The sequence below is a fragment of the Mastigoproctus giganteus genome, chromosome 7, assembly GCF_048544385.1.
Source record: "Mastigoproctus giganteus isolate SK-2022 chromosome 7, ASM4854438v1, whole genome shotgun sequence".
In the NCBI taxonomy this organism is placed as follows: domain Eukaryota; kingdom Metazoa; phylum Arthropoda; class Arachnida; order Uropygi; family Thelyphonidae; genus Mastigoproctus; species Mastigoproctus giganteus.
In genome coordinates this window covers 12,268,178-12,292,677 of record NC_143581.1, presented here as the reverse complement: position 1 = coordinate 12,292,677, position 24,500 = coordinate 12,268,178, and the positions used below count along the sequence as shown (strand labels likewise).

The window sequence follows — 24,500 nt, the reverse complement described above, 5'->3', positions numbered from 1 at the left end:
ATAGACGTGCGGAAATTTGCCTTTAGCCAGCGGGTGGTTGGTTGGTGGAACAGACTTCCATCCCTTGTCATGGAAGTTGATAGCCTAAATAAGTTTAAGGCTCAGCTGGACAGATATTTTGAACGAACAGAGGGGTGAAGTGGAAGTGGTTTTTTTTTTTTTTTTTTCCTTTTTTTTTGGCTGATGCTGCATAAGCTTGCTTTCTTGCATCAAATGCCTCTACTAATGCTAATGCTAACTCTCCATTATTGGCAGTGCTACTAATTTGGTTAGCACGGAACTTACACACAAGATAACTGTATATTACACACCGTATATTCATATTTAAATATGAAAGAATACTACATTATAAAATGTGAACACTCACTTTTCATACATATTTTTATTCTAATTCCAGTTATCTTAAAAGAAAACACTGTATATTGAATTCCTTCTTCCCATCAGGAACTATGAAACAAAAACATTTAACCAATGTTATATGCCATATTTAAAATGAACAAGAAATTATAGTGTGTACCACATATAAAGAATTCGTAACAATGCATTTTACAGTAGGTAATAGTTGAAATAAATATCAAGATTTGGTGTATGCTAGACATGTGCACAGCTGCACATGTCTAGCATACTGGAAATCAGAAACACAATATAAGACAGTTCAAGCTCAAGGTGTGAGACATGTAAAATTGCTTCTTGAAGGGCTCTTTTTGTCATGATATGTTTCCTTGAAAAAACTTTTCCCATTATATGTCAGGACTGTTAGAAAGCCCCTTTAGACAAGTAATATTACTGCTGCAAGTAATCCTTGACTTACAAGAAATCATATTGAATTAAATTGTTAGAAAATGACAACCGAATGATTATTTAATAAAAGCATTAAAAATACTTATTTTTTGCACAGTGGGAAGGTGCAATGTTGTCCTGGAAAATACAGTTATTTACATCATGGAATTGATCCATGATTGCTGGCAGCAAATGAGTCCCCAAAACTTGAATGTAAGCATCAGCATTCATATTTCCACTTCCAAAGTGAAGTCATACACCCCCACTAAGAAATACACCCCATACCATTTGGCTACATAGGAATTTTACTGTTTCATGGAGAGACAGTGGAATAAATTCCTCACTTTTTCACCACCTAACATACTAAGAACCACCCAAGCCATGGAGGCTAAATTTTGATTTCTCTGAAAAAAAAAAAAAAAATTCCACTGATCAACTGATATGTTCTTTAGCCCAAGATAAGAAAGGGCCTGGCATGCTTTTTTTTTTTTTTTGTCAAAAGAGGCATTTTCCTTGGATGGTATGCTTTCAGATCCATACTACACCATCTTGGGCAATCCTGACAGAAGTTTTATCCTGCTGCTGCTGCCATCTTTCTGTGCAACAATGCTGATTTCATGCAACTTCCTAATTAAATGGGAAATTGCAGAATGATAGCATTTTATTTTTGATGCAACTACTCTTTGGGAAAATCCCTCTTTATAAAGAGCAATTTCTATGCTTATTTTATGAGTCATTAATTGAATGTGCTTATCCATGATAAGCAAAACTAGGCCAGAAACATTGCTAGTCTACAAAAGTGGATGATGCAATTAAAACAAAATGTTGCATAAACTTATAACATATATTAAATAATGTACAAAAGCATATTTTTTCCAATATAGTATAAAAATTATTTTTGTGCTATTTTTAGGTGTTTATTTAAATATTTTTAAACTTTTTTGAAGGTGTTTCATTTTTTGTCCACTACTGTATATATATATATATATATATATATATATATATATATTTAATTTAATTGGTAACTATTTGTTTAATTTTTTCAGGCATATATAAAACAGGCTCAGTTCTCCATTTCCATGCAAATTCTTGCATGTTTATTGCTGTCATCATAGAATATGCTTTCCTGCTGTCTTCACATTATCTTGTTTTGGTCAGTTAGTTTGGTGTTGCATGGAGATGGAAGGGCAACAAGTGGACATAACATTTTGTTTAAATCTGGGCAGAACTGCCACAAAGATAGAACTTGTTCCAAGAAGCTTATAGTGATAAGGCTATATTGCATTCTCTTGTTTCTGAATCATATGGCTGCTTTCATGATAGAAGGGGCATGCTGATAATGACATTGGGCTATCCTCACACTGTACATTTGAATGAAAACATTGAAAGGGAATGGGAATTTTTTATGACCCAACTGCCAAATTATGATATTGATACTAAGAGATGAATTGAAAATAGGCAAAAATGGTTGTCACTGATTAATGACTGCGGATTTTGGAAACAGAAAATTGTATGCAAGCTTGGTTCCACAACACTTGACACTAGAACAAAGGAAAATCAATCTACAATTTGTGGTGACTTCACTTAATCAGCAATTTTATTAGTTCCTTTACCACTTGGGATGAAAGCTGGTGCTTCTAATATTACCAGACTAATAGTGACCACAAGATAAACAAAGAGAACTAAAATATATATTCCCAGTTTTCAACTTATCTGGTACTAACAGCAACACTCTTTTTTACTGCTAAGATCATGTATGGAGGTAGGGATTCAAAAAGGATTTGTATTCACCAACACACAGTTAAAAGGTTGAGACAAACACCATGTAGTAAAGTTTTTCGACATAGTGACCATACAAAATGGCACATTTTTGCCACCTCTCAATACACTTCCACAGGCCAGTTTTGTAGAAGTCCTCTGACTGTCCTTCTAACCATAATACAGCAGAAATCACCTCATCATCAGGCAAAGTGTTTTCACCGAAGAAAGGACTTTGGGGCAGGAAAGAGGAAGAAATGAGCAGAAGACAGCAATATTTAAAATCCACATTTGTGGGAACACCTCATTGCAGCATGCAAGGGATGTGCAGGGACATTATCGTGGAGCAGGCTCACCTTTTGATCGTCTTCCCCATCTTTTTTCTTTTATAGCAGCACATAATTTTATGAGGAAGTTGTAATACTTCGCTATCACAGTACAGCCCTTTTGAAGGTATTAGTATTACACCATGTTGATCCTAAAAAACTGACAGCATCACCATGCCAGCACTTGGTTGCACCTTTGCCTTTTTGGGGGGGGGGGGGTGATGATTCTGCATGCTTCCATTGTTTTAACATTTGTTTTAGTTTCAAGATCTAGTGATGGATCCAAGCTTCATCCATGATGACTAGTCATGAAAACCACTTGCTTTTCCTGACACATCAACATTTCATGTGCACATTGTGCCCTTTCCTTCTTCTAGTAAGGAAGAAGGAAATTGATGCTACAGTAATATTTCAGGATTATGGTCTCAATTTTTGTAACATTTTCTTCTGTTACAGCAGTTGCTAAGCATACCTGGATTTCTTTATCATGCACTGAGGTTCTTCCACATTTGAATTGTTTATACCAATGTGCAACAACAACACTGTAACCTGGGCAGTCTTCTCCACAGACAGTGACCATTTCTTCATGAATTTTTTTGGGTGTTTTCCCTTGCAGGAAGAGGAACCAAATCATTGATCTGTATTCCACTTTACCCATGACAATTTTCACTTCATTCAGTACTGCAAAGAAAAAAATGCATTGTCAAATTGAAACCAAAATTTGTGGTTGCTATAGAGATTTCAAGGTATCAAAAAAAAAAAGTTCATCTTTCTATCACAATTACTTCCCCCACCCTCCCCTTGTAGAAGGTCTTTATACACAGTGACTTTAATATGAGAGCACTTCTTTATACACAGTGACTTGAATATGAGTGCACTACAGACCTCATCTCCATATCCAGCATTACTTCATGTATGCTAATCAGGAGAATACAAGAGAAATTAGATGTGCTTTACTGAATGGATGTTTCTCCTTGCCTACTGACGTGATAAAGTCACTTTAAAAATTCCTCCAGAGTCTAATAGGATTCAAGCCAAGATCTCTCCAAATGAATCAGAAAACAGACATTGTTCCTGCCTAAAATACAAAGTGTGAATCAACCCATTACAGTCACAGAAAACCACAGCTTTTTTAGTATGTCTCTCTTTTTTGTTTTAGTGGAATCACTTCAATTCTAATACTACTACATATTAAACTAAAAAGTGACATACATATCAATAAAATATTTTACCTATCCTTATGGTTTTCAAATTACAGTAAAATATACCATTATTAAGAATGCAGCTTATTATAATGAGTTATAATGAATAGACTGCTGCAATGAACTTTATTTAATGCACTGTACATTTAATAACACTGCATATAACAAAATTTTACAGTAATAATAACTACAACGTGTGAAACAATTGGCTATAAAAAAACGCTTTAAATTGCAATGATATCTTTCATTCAAGTATATTTTTGCAAATACAGGCAATTCTTGCTTTACGAGTTCCCGGGTTTACAAGTTTTTTTTCCCAAAGTATCAAGTATCAACAAAATCGAAAATATAAACATTAATTGTAAAAAATTAATGTTAAACATTCATAAATATCGCATTCCAAACCACGTGCGTAGCTATGCAATACAGTGTACCCCGCTTTACGATATTAATCAGTTCCAGAGACACCATCGTATTATTAAAATATCATAATGTGAACCCAATAATACTGTTTTTTGGTAATTCGTTTCATGATCTCGGAAGTTGAAATTTTCGCTGTATAACTAAGCTATATATCTCTATAAAATGTCATTTTTAGGGTCACGAGCGTGACCTTAAGGCCATATAAAAGGTAGTGAGCGTGGTTTGTAAATTGTATTAGTTACCAATTCAAATCACTAAATGCACTACACTTCCATCGTTATCATATGTTCTGTTATAAGAACCAATTTTAAACGCCTTTGTGATATTTTTCTAAAGCACATTTCTGGAGGTCGCAACCATAAAACAATTTGCACTTTCCGGTTTACTGGGCTTTTCTGTTACTGCAAGCAATTATAAACGGGTAGTAAACTCGATCTTCTTGTATTTGTGAAAATATCGATAGTTGGAATTGTGTGGTTTTTTACATTATTATGGTGAAATGTGTTTCCCCTTTACTGAAATCTTCAGTCATATAAAAAACAAATAAATTTTCAGAATCTTCTCTTCGTTCCTTTTTTTTAAGCTTCGTAAACTTGTTACTCCACGTGAATCATGTTAGTTGCAATTTGTGTGTGCCGTTAAAAAATGCTGATGCATGCAATCGTGAAATTTATAATTAAAACAGAAGATTATCTTGGAAACAAACACCTCTTGAAACATTTCTGAAGACGACGACGACTCCTTGTGCAACAAACCAGCGAGTGCCGAGCCAATAATGAGTGATCATCAAGTGTGCATTTAGTCGATGATGATGATGAAGAATAAACATTCTTTAACATTTGTAAGTCTTAAATAACTTCTCTATTATTATGATTTGCTTGATTTTACAGGCTACGTTTTAATTTCTTTGGATAAATCAATCATTGTTTAAACGAACTAATTAGCTAACTAATTTCATTGTTTAGAACGTAACCCCTATTTTTAACCTTATGTCTATGGGAAATAAATTCCCACAATATGGCCTCTGTAGCCAAGTGGTTAGAAGCGGAAGTGCAACGGCACATGCTATTTGAGTAGACCAGGGTTCAAGCCCCTGACTGCTAAATACGGTCAATCTGCCAACCCACACTGGATGACAGATTATGGTCCATTCACTCAACTTGTTGAGAAGCCCTCTATCCTGCAGTGGATTGACAATGGCTGAAAGTTTATTTATTTTTATTTAAATGAACAATATCAAATAAAGAGTCATGCAAATCTTTGTTTCTCTGTTATTATTATTGACCTTTTATTTGAAAAGTGTCTCTAGAAATGCTGTTTTTTGTACTTTGAGACAGGGCATACTGCTCAACTTGCTGAGATAATGTATAGCCACACCTTTGATGCTTTATAAAACATTAACTTCAGAGTATGCATTAATTCTGTATGGAGTAGAATGCAAACTACTTCTTCTACTGCTTGCTCCTGCATTGTAAATCCAGAATACTACTCTGAAGTTTCCAGTAATCTACATGAAAGAGTAATATGATATGAAATATGAAATATTTCAGTAACATGAAAGAGTAATAAGAGTAGGAGACCAGCGGAATTACTTAACAAGTACAAGTCAATGCTGAAAAAAAGCCGTGAGTTAGGGTTGAATTTGAAAGTGTCTGCAATTCTGCCCAAACATGATAGGAGGGAGTATATGATGAAAGCCTTGTCGATCAATTCGGCCCTGGAGAGATTGTGCAAGGCTCAAGGGGTAGAATTTTTCTCAGCCTGGCCTGTGCTTGTTAACAGGAGAGACTGCTTCTACAGGGATGGGATACACTTAAATAGAAAGGGTGCAAGAATATTTGCTGATGCTATCGAGGCAGAGTTAGATGGGTCGGAAAACTGCTAGCTTGGGGGGATACACGGAATAATAGATTAACAGTAGCCGTTGGCAGAGGTAAAAGTTATTCTTGCACTACTTCTATTGAAATGCAATTGAGCAGCAGCCTGGAAAGAAAGGCAATGGGGATTTCCAGGACTGCTGGGAGTCATAGTGGAACAAGGAAATACATGGGCTGTGTTAGGGTAACTAAGAGTAGAAACAGGTGCAAGTATACTTGCATGTACACTAATGCTAGGAGTATAGTTAATAAATTCGATAAGCTTGAAGTGCTAGTCAAGACATCAAAGGTAGATATTGTTGGGATATCAGAGACATGGTGTCATACAGACATAAACAGTGCAGAACTGGAATTTGGGGAGTACAATGTGTACAGAAAGGATAGACAGGACAGAAAGGGAGGAGGGGTTATGCTGTTAATTAAGAAACACAAAATCTAAGGAAGTGCATCCAACTGATGTTGATGGACAATGCAACGTTGAGTCTGTTTGGTGTGACATAAGCACTGGGAAAGGAAAAATGAGAATAGGTGTGTGTTATAGGCCAAATGAATCTGATGAGTATAATGAGCAATTGTGCAGAGAAATAGTGGGCCAGTAAATCAGTGTCTTATAATGGGGAATTTTAATTTCCCAGAGATTGACTGGAATTTGTGGGTTGGTCACACACACACACACACACACACACACACACACACACACACACACACACACACACTAGCAAGGCTTTTGTGGATTTATTAGATGATTGTTTTCTACATCAGCATGTTCGGGAGGCAACTAGAGGGAGTAATACTCTTGATCTGATTATCAGTAGTGATTCTTCATGCATCAAGAATCTGCAGATAAAGGAACCACTAGGTGGCAGTGATCACAGAGTGCTGAAGTGGGATATACTCAAAGAAGTAACTACCATCAAGGGTAAAGGGAAGGGTTTTTGCTTTCGTAAAGGTGACTATGGTGGTCTGAGACAGTATTTAAATTCTATACAGTGGGACCAACTGATGATGTTACCATCATCAGTTGGTCCCACTGTATAGAATTTAATAATTCAAACAGCAAATTCAAAATGGGAAGCATTCAAAGAATTAATCTTGGAAGCTACTAGGCTTTTCATACCAACTAAGAAATATTGTTCAAGATTTAGGCCTAAATGGATGTCAGATGAACTAATTAGACATGTGACAGAGAAGAAAAATGCATGGAATACATATAAATTAACATGTGACACAGAAGCCTATGATAGATATAAGCTGGTCTGTAACCAAGTTACAAAGGAGGTTAGGCAGGCAAAGGCAGATTACGAGAAATCTATGGCAAAGGATGCAAAGAAAAACAGCAAAGAGTTCTTTACTTAAGTAAACTCTAGAAAGAAGGGGATGAATCAGATTGGTCCACTTGATATCAATGGTTCAACTGTTCATGATCCTGCTCAGGTAGCTAATAAACTAAATGAATATTTTGCATCTACATTCACACATTGGGAGTTATTCAGGGAGGGGAATGCCAGAGGTGTATTCAACTCTGGCAGTAAGCTAGATAATCTTATAATAACTGAGAGTAAAGTGGAGGAGAAATTGTTGAAGATAAATATAAGAAAGGCATCTGGGGGTGGATGGAACCTATCCAGTTATATTAAAGGAGGCAGCAAAGGAAGTAAGCAAACCCTTAGCCACAATTATGAGAGCTTCCCTGGACTCAGGGGAGGTACCCATGGACTGGAGATGTGCAAATGTAACTCCAATCCACAAAGGAGGATCAAAGGGCAACACAGGTAATTACAGACCTGTTAGTTTAACTTCTGTTCCAGGGAAATTAATGGAGGCACCGATTAAAGAAGCATTGCAGGATCATCTAGACAAGACTTCAGTTATAGCTCGGACACAGCATGGGTTTGTTAAGGAGAAGTCTTGTCTGACTAATTTGATTGGATACTATGATGTAGTCACAAAGGAACTGGATGCAAAGAATAAAGTTTGATATCATATATTTGGATCTTAGAAAACCCTTTGATACTGTTGCACATGGAAGATTGCTGCACAAATTGGAGCAGTTTGGCATTGGGGGCAAATTGCTGCTATGGATAAAGGGATGGTTGAGTGGGAGAAGACAGAGTGGTAATCAATGGACACTGCTCTTCATGGACTAATGTTATTAGTGGAGTCCCTCAGAGTTCAGTGTTGGGTCCATTGTTGTTTTCTGTATTTATAATTGATATTGATGATGGTATATCAGGCTTAATGTCCACGTTTGCAGACGATACGAAGGTTAATAGGGTTGTTAATGACACTGATGACAGTACACTGCTGCAGCAGGATCTAGAAAAGTTGAGCAGATGGGCTGAGAGGTAGCAAATGAAGTTTAACATTAACAAATGTAAAGCAGTAATCCCAGAGTAACGTATCAAATCTGTCGTACCAAATTGACAGTGGTAGAGAATGAAAAGGACCTGGGGGTAATTGTACAGGCAGATATGAAGTTTTCTGAGTAGTGTAGATGGTCTGCAAGAGTAGCTCATGGTGTCTTGTCAATGATATACAGGAATTTTTCTAGCAGAGATAAGGAGGTTTGTTTGTTTGTTTGTTATTTGGTTTTTAGGAACATTAGCAACTAAGGCCATATTGCTCTGGGGATATGCGGTGGTCATTCCCTGACTTTTGCACATCCTCTGTATTTGGTGGGCTCGAACCCCGGTCTAATCAAGAAGCGTGTGCTACGCACTGCTGCTCCTGCCCACCTGGCTACGGAGGCGCCGATAATGAGGTGATTATCCCCTTGTATAAGGCAATGGTCAGGCCACACCTTGAGTATTGTATACATCTGGAGCCCTCATTTTAAGAAGGATGTAGAGCTATTGGAACAAGTACATAGAAGGGCAACAAGATTAGTGAACAGAACAAAGGGTTGCTCTTATGAAGAAAGGCTTAAGTTTTGCAAATTACAGTGTCTGGAGACTAGGCACCTGCAAGGTGATCTGATTGGGGTGTATAAAGCCTTGAATGGTTTGAGCATGCTCAATGCTAATGGGATTCTCCCTCTTGCTCAGAATAATCACCTGAGAGGGCATAGATTCAAATTGAGGAGAGACGTGCGGAATTTTGCCTTTAGCCAGCGGATGGTTGATTGTTGGAAGAAACTTCCATCTGTCATTGTAGAAGTTGATAGCTTAAATAGATTCAAGGCAGAACTTGACAAACATTTGGAGCAAGGGGATGGGTGAAATAAGGGTTTTTTTTTTGGCTGATGCTATATAAGCTTGCTTTCTTGCATCATGTGTCCTTGCTAATGCTAATGATAAGCAAAGATAAAAAGTGAATATAAAAGAGATTTTCTCAATATCTTGCTGTAAAATACTGCTGTTCAGTATATCTGAATTTTTTAGATATTAATGTGACTTTAATGACATCCTGTTATACAAAGATTTGATTTTCTCAACTGTTATTATAATGGGCTTTTACTGCATTCATTTTTTTTAAGTGATTGTTTATGTAATGCTGGAAAACTAAATATATTTTCTGTTACCAAATTACAACTAGCTTCCATTTTAACATATAAAAAAGATGAAATACTCTACACAGAATTTATAATTGAATCCTTCCTTACTTTTTGCAAGTCCAAACTTAACTTCTTCTGTTCATGATTTAAAGAAATAACAGTATTTCTTGATTTTTCCATCTCCCCTTCTTTGAAGCTGAAACAAAATTTTATAAATTTAATATTCCAACCTATGTAGTGTACTAACTTATACAGCAATAACATTGGCTATCAATAAAGTGGCTGTGAATATTCATGCATGGTCATTTTGGTTGGGAGGTTTGCACTTTGCCTTGTCATTCTGGGCTCTGACATAAGCCTAAATAACAATGGAACAATATTTGTATAGTACCTTTGCCTTATAAATATTACAGATCAAAGATTATACAGTTCCTTTAGAAAAGAAGCACAAAAGTTCTACAAAATTTCAGTTTATCTGTTCAAACCACATTGCCTGATGTATTTGCCAAGATGAACAACATTAAGCTACCTAGTATGCTGAATAGCCTTTGTGATACCAAGTAATACTGGCTAGAAGATGACATTCTTCTTCGAGTGTAACACCAAAACTTGGCTTACAGGAAACCCTACGGAGCCATATTATACTTGGACTCCAGAGCAAAAGTTATTAAAGTTATAGCTCAACTTTCTTTTCTCTTCCTTATTCCAACTATCATGCAACACACTTGATGTTTTCTAAAGACATGCTTTCATATACATTTAAAAGCGCTCTATTAGAGAAATAAATAATACAAATCTAATGGTAATGCTACAGAAGGCTTCTAGTGAATAACTTTTACTATTTTGCCAAAACAAACCAAGAATTTTAAGTAGCCAGAGACAACTAAAACATGCTTCTTTGTTAAGTTTGGGTTCATTTACTGTTAATTCTTGTAGGCTTTGAAATCACCAGTAATCTATAGTAAGCAGGAAGCTAATGGACTTGTGGACAGTAAAATCACCTTGTCACTAGAATAATTTCTTTTGTAAAGTAAGTAAGATGTACTTTTCTGTACAAAATTTAATTTATTCTTCTTGTGATGGTCGACAAGTATAAAATCGGATTCCAATTGCATCTCAATCTGATTCTTTGGTATATGATGTTTTTTCTCTAACAAAACTACAAATGGAAATTTCCCTTGTACAGGAAGATTTTGTGATAACCGTGCAAAGAGATAACTACATGCTGAGAGCAAGTGGCATACATCACATGTCAGTACTTTTACCTTCCCAGCTCCAAAGACAAACAGAACCACAGAAATATATCGTGATCCCACTTAAACCTTTGCAGTCCAATGTTGCTTCAGATGCACCAGGCCGACCGGGCTAGCCGAGTGGGTAAAGTACCTGCCCGGGCAACCCAAAGGTCGCGGGTTCGATTCCCGCCTCGGGCTTGGATCAAAGTACTGCAAAAACCTTGGGAGGTGCAATATGGCCACAGAAGCCGATGCGCCAACAACTACCAAATCAAAAAAAAAAATCAGATGCACCTTTCTGTTTTGCCAAATATATAGCTTGTTTTCCCACTGTTGTAGTGTAATTATTGAACTTCCTTCTATTTTTACTTCACATAAACAATATGATGAACTAATTGAATGTTTACATTCAAATGTTAACAGCTGGTGGCTGTAGTTTTTGTTCACTGTGCATTTACTATCTGCCAGAAACAAAGTGATTAGTCATGGTATCAACACCTCATAGAGGTCTTTCTGATGAAGAAACTGAGAAATTGCTAGAACTTCCCAATTCAGAATTTGATTTACTTTTGTCTGATAGTGATGATGATGTTATTTTTGATCCCAACAATATATCTGGTAGCAGTGATGAAGAAATTGATGATGATCTATCAACCAATGCTGGTATGGAAATTTGGAGACTAAGCAAGGTAAATGATGTTTCATTCAGATATTTTCCCTTCACTGTTTCAAACTGTGGATTTCTTTTGAGTAATTCAAGTATTCCAAAATTGAACTTGAATACTTTCAGCTATTTTTTACCGATTCTTTGCTTTAAGAAATTTTGAATTAAACAAATAATTATACCAACGAAACTTTTTCGAATAAGCTACTTCCTGATTGTTCCATATGGTGCAAATGGGTTTTGGTTTCAATAAATGAACAAAAGGCCTTTTTTTCATGATTAACATGGGACTAAATGAAAAACTTCTTTAAGGTAGAAAGTGCAAGGTGTGGAAGAAAAGAAACAGTTTGGTATTGTGAGACATGCTTCAGAAAACAGCGATTGCATCCTGGCAAATGTTTAAAGAAATACCACACACTAAAATAACATAAATAATAAATATTTAAAATGTCTAAATCATTTTTATAATGTTTGATCGATTTTATATTATAACTCATGTAAATTCAAAAATAAATAAATTTTAAAGAGCTCATATTCAGTATTCATTTTTATTTTGCATTTGAGCTGGACTGGAATAGGAGGACAGCAGTAATAATGCTGTATTACAATAGGTTAAACAAAAAAAAATAGTTAAACAATACCAATATTACAATTACAATTCACAAATTATGATTCTAAAGAATTAAATTTTATGTTTTGAATTGCCATTACAATAGAAAACAGGAAATCTAAGATAATTACAAAGAGATTAAATTCTTACCTGCTGACAGACTCCTCTTGCCAATGCTCCCAGAAACCAGATGTGCATTCAGGCAAGAGGCACTGCCAGCAGTTAATTTATAGGAATAGAAAAAAATAGTGCCTACTTTCATTATTTATTAATATAATTAATGTCTACTTATCTTCATTAAATTTCACCTCCACTGATTTCATTTGAGTTTCTATGCTGGTTTAATTTCAGTTTACATCCTTTGATATACCTTTGGTTCTCCACTTAGTTATTAAATTATGAATTGCTTTCCAGTGTAAAACATGGATACTGGGAAACTTCTTCCTAAATTCTGAATTACACACTTCTAAATAAAATTATGCAGTACTTACAGGTATATAAGAACCTCACTGCTCTAGTGAGAAGTTATTCATAACTAACACTTCAAAAATCCCATGGAGAATTGGTCAAAAGTGAGACAGTATGTGTGCTAATCTTGTAATGCCTCTCTGAAGCCTTTTGTTGCTGGAGATGACTGAGTGAAAATGCGATCAAGAATAAAGGAAGAGCACTTCTCACTTTATATAATTTTATTTCTCCCAGTGTACCATGAATTTTATACTGTTTCTTTTGAATCACTACCAAAGCAAGTCAGACTTAAGGCCCAAGTGTATGTTATCTACAAAACTGAGTGTATTCTAAAACTTTTCTGTTTAGAATGAGAAAATTCACAAAAATGGCAAAAAATGAGATAAATTAATAAAAACGTAATATAAAAGCTAAATGGATATTTCATGTTATTTATTCAGCTTTGCATACCTACAAAGCTGAAGAAATAGCTGGACACGTGATCTGAAGGAGGCTTAAGAACCTATGCTGTAACAAAGTCATCACTTTAACTGTGTTTCATTGTTTTAGTAACATTATATAGAAATTAAATGTTATGTGACATTATTTAGATAGTTTATTATTGTATATACAGTGGTAATGGCAAGTAGAATTTATGCAGAATAGAAATGATATTGAAACTGGGTATGCTATAATGCGTATGCTGGGTAAGACAAATCACTTCTTGAAGGAATAAAAATACTATTTCTTAAAATTAAGTTATGTCTAAACATTTATTTATATCCTAAGCCAACTCTATGGCCCATAAATCATAATGAATTATTTAGACAAACTACTTACGTTAAATCATCCTTCAATACTGATAGTTCCTGTGGGGAAGGAAGATGGTGAAAATGTGCAAGGTTACGACTAATTCTTTCTAGCTGTAGCACTACACTTGATTCTAACTGACGTTTCCTTTCAGTTTCATTAATTTTATTTTCTTCAAAAGTTGCTAAAAAGGAATCCATGGTTTCTTCCCGCTTACGTAATTCACGGTATTTGCTGCTGCGCTCACCATTGTGGTCTTCAAGTTCTTGCTCTAATTGATCAAGTTCATCTCTTGCTCGAGTAATTTGTTCCCTTACTTCAGTAGTCTGCCGTTCAATGCTAGCTAACTCAGCATTGTCATCTTTCACCTATTCAAAAATTTTTCATAAAGACAGCATTAGAAAATGGATAAAGTGAAGCAGAGCTGATTTATTCAATGACAAATTACAATAGCTTTATAGATAAGTAAAGTAATGAAATGGATTTGAGCAAATACAACTAACAATCAAACAAGTGTTGTGGTTGGCTGTATTTTTGAGGGCTTCTTGATGCACCAATTGGACACAATATGTTATTTCATGTAGTATTACTACATATGATCTTTTTCTTGTGCATTATGCTTATACAAGTACATACTAATGGGCCAATCTATATGTTGTGAGAAATACTGAGAAAACAGAAGTAGTAACTATTGCCCTACACTGAAGCAGCCTTTAAAAATTCAAAAAACAGACATTGTAATAAGAGCAAACAACCAAGTAATAATGTAAATAAACAGTAGTGATAACAATGGTAGAATCTAATTCTTATTTTCAGTACCTTTTCATGTATTTGAACCTCTTTAGTGCCCACTTTTTTTAAATTGTGATGCAGAAGTACGTTATGCAACATCACACTGATGCATTTTCCAAAACAACAGCTATATAAGAGGCATCCTATAAGTTCTAAACCTAAGAAGGGGCCTGTTTCGATCAGTCCTGTGTTACTTCTCAGCCTCTTTATGACCCTCACACCTTGCCTAGCAGTGCTGAAATGCTTGCATCCCAGTAAATTGACAAACAAATAGAATAGTGTGTCACAAAGTTTTTTAAATATTCATCACAGCAACCATAACCACATGACTGCTGACAAAATGGACACTACCAAATTTATTTTTAAGGTTATAGTCACAAAGAAGTCAGATCAGAACCCACACTTCTAAATTTCAGCACAGCAATAGTGGTCTGTGACATGGTGCATTGCTCTAACGAAAGAACACATCTCTGCCAGTTTCATATGGGACTTTTTTTTTATTTTATCACTTAGTAGAATTAGCCCATTTTGAGGAAAGCAACCAGCACTCCTCTTCAATCCCTCCACTCTCCAGAATTCAAAAAAGATTAATGCCAAAACTTTCCCAGCTAAAGAAGCAATTTTAGATTTTCTTGAGGAGGTGGGGTCGAGGGGGCCCAGTGTTTAAACTACTGTTTAGTCTGAAAGAGACGGTAGACTCACATAGGAATTCTACTAGCACCACAAATAGTGGAATCTAATGCAGATTAAGAATTATTAATATGTATAATTAACCACTCTTATACCATACAGAGTTATTAATATATATTTTATTTAAGTATAGCCTAAACTAATATATACAATTGAGTAATGTTTCAGGTATCTATAAAAGGCAAACCACTATAAAAGGCCTGCTGACTGAGCCTCTTTCACATTCTCTTCAGGTCTGAGGGCAGTCAGCAGGTAAGAATTGTTTTCATTCATCTTATAAAATAGGCTAACAGTAAAGTAACTTAAAAATTGCTCCTCAGTGTAACCAAGTTCTGCTCATATAATTGTGTAATGGTAACATAGAATTGCTCCATTATATCCTTTATATCATAACAATAGATGCTCAATTGCTAATTTGTTATTATAACTTAGAATTATTTATTCTAAGAATTATCACTGGCATTATTATTGAAAATTAGAAATGATCAATTGTTAATACAACTTATAACTGATCCTTTGTTAAAAACTGTGATTGTAATTTAGAACTGCTCAATGTAAATCTAATTAGTAACCTTCACCTTTTTAATTTTTATCTCTATTTCTCAAACAGCACAGTCTGATAATGGGTATCTGCAAGATACCTGAAACGTTACCCAATTGTATATATTAGTTTAGGCTATGCTTAAATAAAAAAACATTAATAACTCTATGTAGTATAAGAGTGGTTAATCATACATATTAATAATTCTTAATGGATAACAACCACGTAACATCCTTCCCTAACTATACTAATGCAGAATTTTCTTTTGATTTGCATCTAGCCTTCTTTTCTTCAGAGCTGAAAAGTTCTGTATCCCAACATACAGAAATCTTTCCTATCCTCACATGCTTTGTCACAATTTGATCAACTGTTGTAAGCCCACAAATTGCAGAAATCTGATGGATCATCAGTTAGTGGTAATTCATGGTTTTTGGAGTGATGATGTCAAGAAGCCTCTCTGGTTAAGAACTGTCATCAAGTGACTCTCTAACATACTCTCAACATAAATTTCAAAATTTATCAGTTTTCAGTGCAATGGATCACCTCTCAGTCCTGTAAAACAATGAAAAATGAATTATTCAGAAAATATTTAGAGTAAACTTATAAGAATTGATTACTGTACAATATTCATTTCATGAATATATATAAACATCCCTTCCTGGTTGGACTTAGAATTTATGGTACACACCTCATTTATCTATCATTAGAGTCCTAACTACAACAACAGATAATTAAGGGAAATGGTTAATTATGTCCTAACTGAAATGTAAGATCATACTGAGTTATGATTACTTAATCACAAAAATGAAAGAAAATACCTTAAATTCAGATGAAGAAGATTAATAGTGAGAATAAGTATCAAGGAATCTCTCCTGTTATTCAGTTACTATCCACTTCTCCGAGCAGATATCCATGGAAAACATTCTGGCAATATCTCCACGCACAGCAAGTGCAGGCTTTACAAGAAGATGGCTTGCAATAACAGTTACAATTTTGCCAGGCAGCTTTTTCGACATGTAAAATATCTACTTTTCATACGTTAGTTGCTGGTAACAGATAAGACTTCATTCACAAGAAGTGGAATCTTAAATAGCCATAACATACACACACAAACAGGAAGAACAAAAAGCACATTCCATTAAAAACTGTGATATTAATAGTGCTTCTCATGCTCAACATTGACTGAATTGTTAAAAACTTGCTGCCAGCCTAAGCAATGTACTTAGTTCATGCATAATGCTAGTGGACTTTACTGATGTTCTTGGAGAGATTTCTGTGTACTCAATGATGGACAGAATGCAGTTCTATTGTATAGCCATTACAATTTTTGAAGGTAAAAAAAAATACTATTTACAGTTTATTTATATCAATAAAACTATCTTTTATTAGGGCAATCATGTAAAGCTTTAGAGACAAGGCACAAAGCTCAACTTGCTGGTAGTGTATAGTCACACCTTTGATGCTTTATAAAACATTAATTAACTTCAGAGTATGCATTAATTCTGTATGAAGTAGAACAAACTACTTCTTCCACTGCCTCTGTTTACTGTTTATTTCTGCCACATATGGCAGAAATAAACTGTAAATAGAATGTGTGGAGAAGAAATTAAAAGCAACTTGTACTGCTCGTTATATCTTTGTGCAAGTTCAATAATCATTACTACAGTGTGCTGAAGGATGTGTTATGGCTGGTGGAGACAATTAGAATATCTGTTATAATTTAAATGGTAAATAAAAATTATATCTGGTTCATTGGTAATCAATTAATGTTTTTATGAACATAATGATTAACTCTCAAAATTACCTTTCAAAAAAGTATAATGCTACTTAAAAATAGCATGGTACCACAAACCAAAACCTGTCTGACAGCTATTGCTTTATCTTCATCAAGTAGCAAGGTTAACACTTGACAATGCTGACAATTTAAATTACCAGGAGACAGTTATAGTGTCTGTAGTGTCCAATGCAATAAAAATTAGTTTAAGTTTTAAGTTTGTGAAGAAGAAAAAAGGTTTGCAATCATTACAATGAAGGATGTGTGAGAGTGCTATCTTTGGAATGATAACGAGAAGTAATTTATAAATGTTAGTGAAATAAATAACATTGATACTGATAGTCTTTTAGGAATTTTAGTCCTTTAGGAATTTTTTTTTCTCCAAATTCAACACAAAATTCTAAATAATATTTGTAAGTTACAAAACTATAATTATATTACCTGCTGCAACAACCTTTCTCTTTCTTGTGCAGGAGTTCCTTTGGCTCGCTCTTCCTCTTGTAAGGCATCTCTCTTTTCTTCTAACTCACGTAATTTACCATAGAGAGTTACTGCTTCTTGTTTTACCTTTAAAGATATTAATTTAGTTTATAGCAGGTGGATGGATGGTGTAGATTTAGAACTTCCTAGATTATTCAATAATTTCATACTGCTATGAATGATAGATCTTATATAATTTACATAACGTCCTAAGTGATATCGCGTGAGATGTTAATTCTATTTGTAAATAAAGGCACAAGAATAACAGCCTCTGTCTAAACTTATTCAATGCAGTTAATGCTAGATGTTAACATGGTGATAGTCACGAGGAATCTGACAAGTCCCTCTCAAAAATAACTGTTACTTTTTTTTTTTTTTTTTTTTTTTTTAGGAGCATTAGCAACTAAGGCCATATTGCTCCGGGAATATGCGGTGGTCATTCCTTGACCTTTCTGCATCCTCCGTATTTGGTGGCGACGGGCTCGAACCCCGGTCTAATCAAGAAGCGTGTGCTACGCACTGCTGCTCCTTCCCACCTGGCTACGGAGACGCCAATAACTGTTACACATTAACTGATGGTTCAATGTTAATGGCTCAAACTTTCAGCAGAATTCTAAATATAATGAAACTTTTATGCACTTATAATTCCAAGTGAACAATTATTGTTTACTTGGAATTATAAGTGCGGACCTATCAAGCACTATAGTACCATTTACTATTTTTGCCTTCTGCTTCAACTTGTTAATTCCATTTTCAGGATAATGTAAACAATGTGTTGCTGAAACAAAAATTAGCATTAAACATAAAACAAACACATTGTTTTATGTTTAATTACCATACAAAATATATATATATATATATATATATATATATATTTTTTTTTTTTTTTTTTCTCAGCTACTATTATTATTATTGATGTAAAATGGTTTCTTATTCTGATTATTATTTATCTGTCTATTCTTTTATTTAGGAATAAATAAAAATAGACTAGAGAAAGTTCTGCATACAAACAATAATAAATATAAGCAAAAAGGCAAACTTACAGATAAATTACCAACAACAATTTCTCCCCCCCCCCTCCTATTAGTCATAACACCCTGATTATTATAATTAATATAGAGAATCAGCAACTAAAGCCATAATCATTAAACACAAATGTGCAAATGCATCTAACAGGTGAGGTATTTTCTGGAAAGTTTTTTCAAACTAGGAAATGGAGCAATTGCATTTGGCAATCAAGACAGAACTATTTCAACGAAGACCACCTGCAACATTTTGCAGACTGAAAGAAGTAGTATTTTCAAATACTGCACATCACTAAAATAACCACAGAAGACTTTGCCAAAGAGTCATCCAGGCAACAAGAAATGAAGCAGTCAATACCACAAACAAAAAGCACTCTCAATTAACTGGCATTATACAAAATTATGTCTGTTGATATTGTACCAAACACCCTGATGATGCTGCTAACTACCCAACAGAATATTTAAACTTTGTGGAGATGCCAGTAATGTCTCCCCATAAACAGAAGTGTAGATGGTGCCTCCATCATATTTTATAGGAATCTAAAAATATTAGCAGTGGAGTATAGTGCCATTCTGCAATGGAGGATAACTGGATGTCTATAAGCTTGTATAATAAAGCACTGAAGCTGCCATCATGGCTGGACATGTTTCAGATTGAGATGTATTCATTCCACGTATCCAAAGCCTTTGAAGTCCATGTTTTTACTTATAACCAACTCTTGTTGGCTGTTTTAGGGTTGGTAACAGCAAAAACCTTTTCATCTTGGCTCCAAACGGCAAACATCTATTCACATTAGACCCAAAAGGCAAAAAAAACACTGTCCACATGGATTAATAAATATTTTGTTTGAAGATTAAGTTTTTAATGCATTTAAAGGATTAGCTTTCACAACTTTTCTGTCATTCAGTTGCATCAAGTAGATAAAAGCAGTTAATTACTATAAGCTAGCATATAGTTAATATACTAACACAAAAATTAACAAGAAAGAAGAAAAGCCCAACCTGTTATTATTGAACTGATAACTCCAAAGCTATCACTTATCTAAACCTCAAAATTAAAAGTAGCAAACAAAAAAACATGCTGTTGTAATTTTCAGTGAAAAAGTGTTAACCTGAGAAAGTGTTAACTCATCTTCCAGAGCTGTACGCCGACTGTTAAGAGAATCTAATTGTTGTTGCAATTGTTCCAACTGATTTTGAAGGTCTTGATTTGACTTTTTCAGCTCTGTATACCTGGTAATAAAAACAGAACTTTACTTGTAAATATACAGTAATTATAAAATAATTATAATTACTTTAAGTATCAAAATCACAAAATCTACTCTAAGTGAAAAACTTCAGTATAAACATGTTAACACAATTTTGACTATGAAAGTAGCACAAAAAATTAATAGTCAAGAAAAAACTTTTCTTGACTATTAGTTTAATGACAAAAAGCACTAAGTCAAAGCAACAACAGCTCTGTGTTATAAGTGTTGACATTAAGTTTTATTAAAAATATTTTGAAAATACAGTACAAATTATGATGTATGTAACTAACAAAGCATAATTTTTCCTATTCTTAATAAAATTAGGTCCATGTAATTTATTAATAAAGGACAGTATGTGCATTATCTATGCTTAGTTAATTAGCAATTGTACGGTGGTTACTGGTCAAATGTGTTATACAGAATGCCAAAATTAGAAGCTGCAGATATTTATAAATATTTTTTCATTCATTTTAGCCCTATTAAATTATCATATTTAATGGCAATATTCACTAAAAATGAAAATAAATAAATAAAAATATTCAAATCTAAGTGGAAAACCCAACAGGCTGGGTTTTTATACTCAATATTTAGATGCCTTTAAGAGAGGCTACAAATTAATTTCTCTTTAAAATCAAAAGTTAGTTCAGTGAGTTTGAAGTTGAATTGTGATGACTAGGTGAGGCATGTGTTTGGAAAGGTTTGGAAGAAAGAGGTGGAATTACAGATTCAGGAAAACAATATCAATGGAAATAGCTCTTGAAAGGGCATATAGCAGAAATTGGATGCTTATGAGAGAGGGTGGAGTGCTTGTAGTAATGAATAATTAATAAACCTGACTGCTCTTTTTTGAATAGAGTTAAGCAGTTTTGAATACTGTTTTCACCATCCTAGATGTAGGAACATAAATTAATATTACATATCAAAAATCTATCTATGGTAGGCAGATTTATGATTTGTGCAGAATCAGTTACTGTTTTGAAGAAAAGTAACACTGAGAGTTAAAGAGAAAACCTAGTTTTTCTGATGATGTGGGCAAAATATTTGTGGTATGCTTATGACAAGAAAGGTTAGAAGTCAGGATTACCTCCAGTAAAAATATGTGGTTTTGGCCTAGATATCTGAGTATCGTTGTTATTGAAGATAACCATGGCTAATGGCTACAGCAGGAATGAGTTTCAGAAGGACTGAAGTTAACTAGTTTTATTCTCCCCAACTGGAGAATTACCTAGAGATAAGCAGTTAAGGATCTGGTGAATCATTCAAGAAGTTCTAGTTGTTCATGGCAGAATAAGAAGTTCGTTAAACTGGAAGGCAAAATGTAATGTATGACCATAAGCAAAACTACGGACACAATTTCCAGTCAAAAGAGGCATTAACATATGGGAGGAAAAGAGAGAAAATAGCAGAGCCTCAGAAAGCAGACCATAAGATGGATGCTTCTATAGAACAGTGCTTTCAATTCTTTAGCTGGGGAATCCTGCTAATCTAAATTTCCAAAAAATCCTAAATCTTTAAAAACAATAAAATCATTAACAATAAATTAAAAAGAATAAAACACATGCATAAATTAAATGAAAAATCATCAATAAAAAAATTAATGAAACATTTGTGGAAACACTGGGACCATTTGCAGAGAGACAGTTCCACAGAATGCACTTTAAAAACTATCACTAGATAGTTCTGAATCTTGGATATTTCTTAATTTATATTTAAAATATTGTCATTCCAAGCTTCTTCCTACATTTTCTACTCCTATTGCTAAAATAGAAAAACAAACATCTCTCTCATTAAAAATGTTAAAACATTTTTAACAAGAGAAAATTTTATATTGGGTTCTACAATCTTTGCAGTGGGTTCTGCAGAAATAAATTTGAAAATCTGTAAATAATCTTTATGCCAATCCTGGTCAAGCTTCTTAAATAAGTAATTACTATAGCTTCTCAGAACTTTTCCACAGAATTTTCCTAAAGATGAGTAACATAAGACAAGATAACAGTGAATCCAACAATCACAGAATTCATAATCAAATGGAAGGTTTCACGTTTTTATGGATTTTTTCATTGTTTTGTAAAAAGTTGTAGTAAGTGCAATGGGACAGTAATTAGAAGTGAGGGATTGTCACCCTTCTTAGATAATGACTGGATGTGAACAAATTTCCACAAAGAAGGGAAAACAACAGTGGAATACAAGAGCAATATAAACAAGTAATATAAAAAAAAAATTTTTAAAGTCAATTCCTACTTAGGTCAACAACGAACTTTGGACTTCAAAAATTTATCAAAAAATTATTGATTTTCGCAAGAATTGAACTCGCATTCTTCACCTTCACGTGAAAAATACTGAAATCCTTGCATTTTACCGATTGAGCTACTGCCTGTTGATTTCAATTTTATTCCTAAATTTATATCCTGCTAAATATCTTATATAAGAGAAATTTTTTTCTCCCATATAAAACTAAAATTAATTAATTAAATTTAATTAATAAATTAATATTTGAAAAAACTGTATTAACATCAAGTGTCATCCACTACAAGTTTAAAAAAATTTATTTGAACTTGAGTGGATGAATAAAAAGTATTTTATGAACGATTGAAAATCTGAACAAGATATATCAAGTGTCATCCACTTGATATATCTTGTTCAAATTTATTAGCTACTATTAGTTCACACTCTCCCTATATATATATAGGGAGAGTGTGAACTAATAGTAGGAATTGAAAAAAGCATTAATTCTTGTGTGCAGGTTTTAAGAATATGTAAAGAAAGGTATCAAAATTTGCATATGAGAAAAACAGAGGCAACAAAACTTTTAGAAGGCTTCTTGTTCAGAATTCTAATGTCTTTCTGCTGAGGAAAACAAGACAGTGAATGGAATGGTTTGGTATGGCAGATATATGAAGATCACTGATGCAAAAGTTAAAAGTTACATGCTAAAATCACCTTTAATTTTAGTTAATGTGAGGATGTAATAGAACCATTAGGATGTAAGAGGAGGGAGTAATACGTATAGATATTGAAGCCAATACCTTTGGCAAGGAACCAGAAGGCAGGATTCCCATTTGGACAGGAAACAAGGTTACCACTCATATCCTTTTCAAAATTAAGTTTGGATTTATTAAGAAAATGAACATGGAGATTTGAATACAAGCCAACAGTAATATGCTATATTTGCAGTTGGCTTGTATACAACTATGAATATAGCATATCACAGCTGGATAGAAGCAATATATTTTGAACAGCCTTAGCGCATTTATTAATTAGAATATTTTACAAATTATGAGAATTTATGACAGAATGAAGAATAAAGGATTTCATCTGCATAAAAATTCACTGACACAATCTGAACGATTACTAGGATTAGAAGATTTAAAACAGTAGTCTAACCAAAGAATGGGAAGATCTACAAATTATGTGGATTATACAATTTTCAGTCCTTGTAATGTCAATGACATAACACGAGCCTGAGAATGGCTATAGATGGGAAACTACACTGGGAAAGAGACTATCACCAAGTTCTGATCTGAAGTATTCAGAGGACAACTATGAACTTTGAAAGGTCCCTGGTCAGAAAAAAGCAAGAAAATTAGGCAAATGGTTTGGATTGTTTTGTATTCTAGTAGGTAAAAAAAGTTGTGTAAAGTCATTAGCTATTACTAAAGCCTCTGCACTTCTATCAGCTGGGTATGTACAACTAGAAAATCAAAGTTGGCTGCTGTTGCAAATGCTAAGATCACTAAGGAAAATTACTGCACTATTAGGAGTTAGACTGGAGAAAGTCAAGTTTCAAAGTCAAAAAAGTTCTCAGTCATTAGCATCTGAAAATGATACATGATTATAGAGACAGCATCAGCCAAAAAAAAAAAAAAAAAAAAACATTTCATCTATTCATTCCCTCCAATAGATTGTTTACTTCTTCCTTGAATTTATTTAAGCTATCAACTTCCACAACAACAGATGGAAATTTATTCCAGCAATCAACAAACCACTAGCTGAAGTCCAACCAATTGTCTGTTGCAGCATATATTCTGTAATAGTCCTTCCTCAATTTGAATTTGTGCCCCCCATATGTGTCATCTGAGCAAGAGGAAGAATCGCATCACCACAGAGCTTGCTCAATCCATTCAAAGCCTTACACACTTCAATCAGATCCCCTTGCAGGTGCCTAGTTCCCAGATGCTGCAATTTTCAGAAATGAAGACCTTGGTAAGAGCATCCCTTTGTTCCCTGCACCAATCTTATTGCCTTTCTCTGTACTTGTTCCAGCAGCTCCACATCCTTCCTAAAATGAGACCTCCAGACCTGTATGTGGTACTCAAGGTGTGG

At 34.1% G+C, this 24,500-nt stretch overlaps 1 protein-coding gene across 1 annotated transcript in view; it reads right to left on the bottom strand.

Moving 5' to 3' along the window:
* The window catches only part of LOC150082523 (intraflagellar transport protein 74 homolog), a 56,244-nt gene that overhangs the window by 8,585 nt on the left and 23,159 nt on the right, over positions 1–24,500 (bottom strand). The window contains exons 4-7 of the mRNA XM_090378662.1: positions 20,040–20,160; positions 17,864–17,989; positions 13,656–13,993; positions 9,968–10,055 (exon numbers count right to left, since the gene is read on the bottom strand). Coding sequence (XP_090234788.1) covers positions 9,968–10,055; positions 13,656–13,993; positions 17,864–17,989; positions 20,040–20,160 — 673 coding nt within the window. The remainder of the gene's footprint in view (positions 1–9,967; positions 10,056–13,655; positions 13,994–17,863; positions 17,990–20,039; positions 20,161–24,500) is intronic.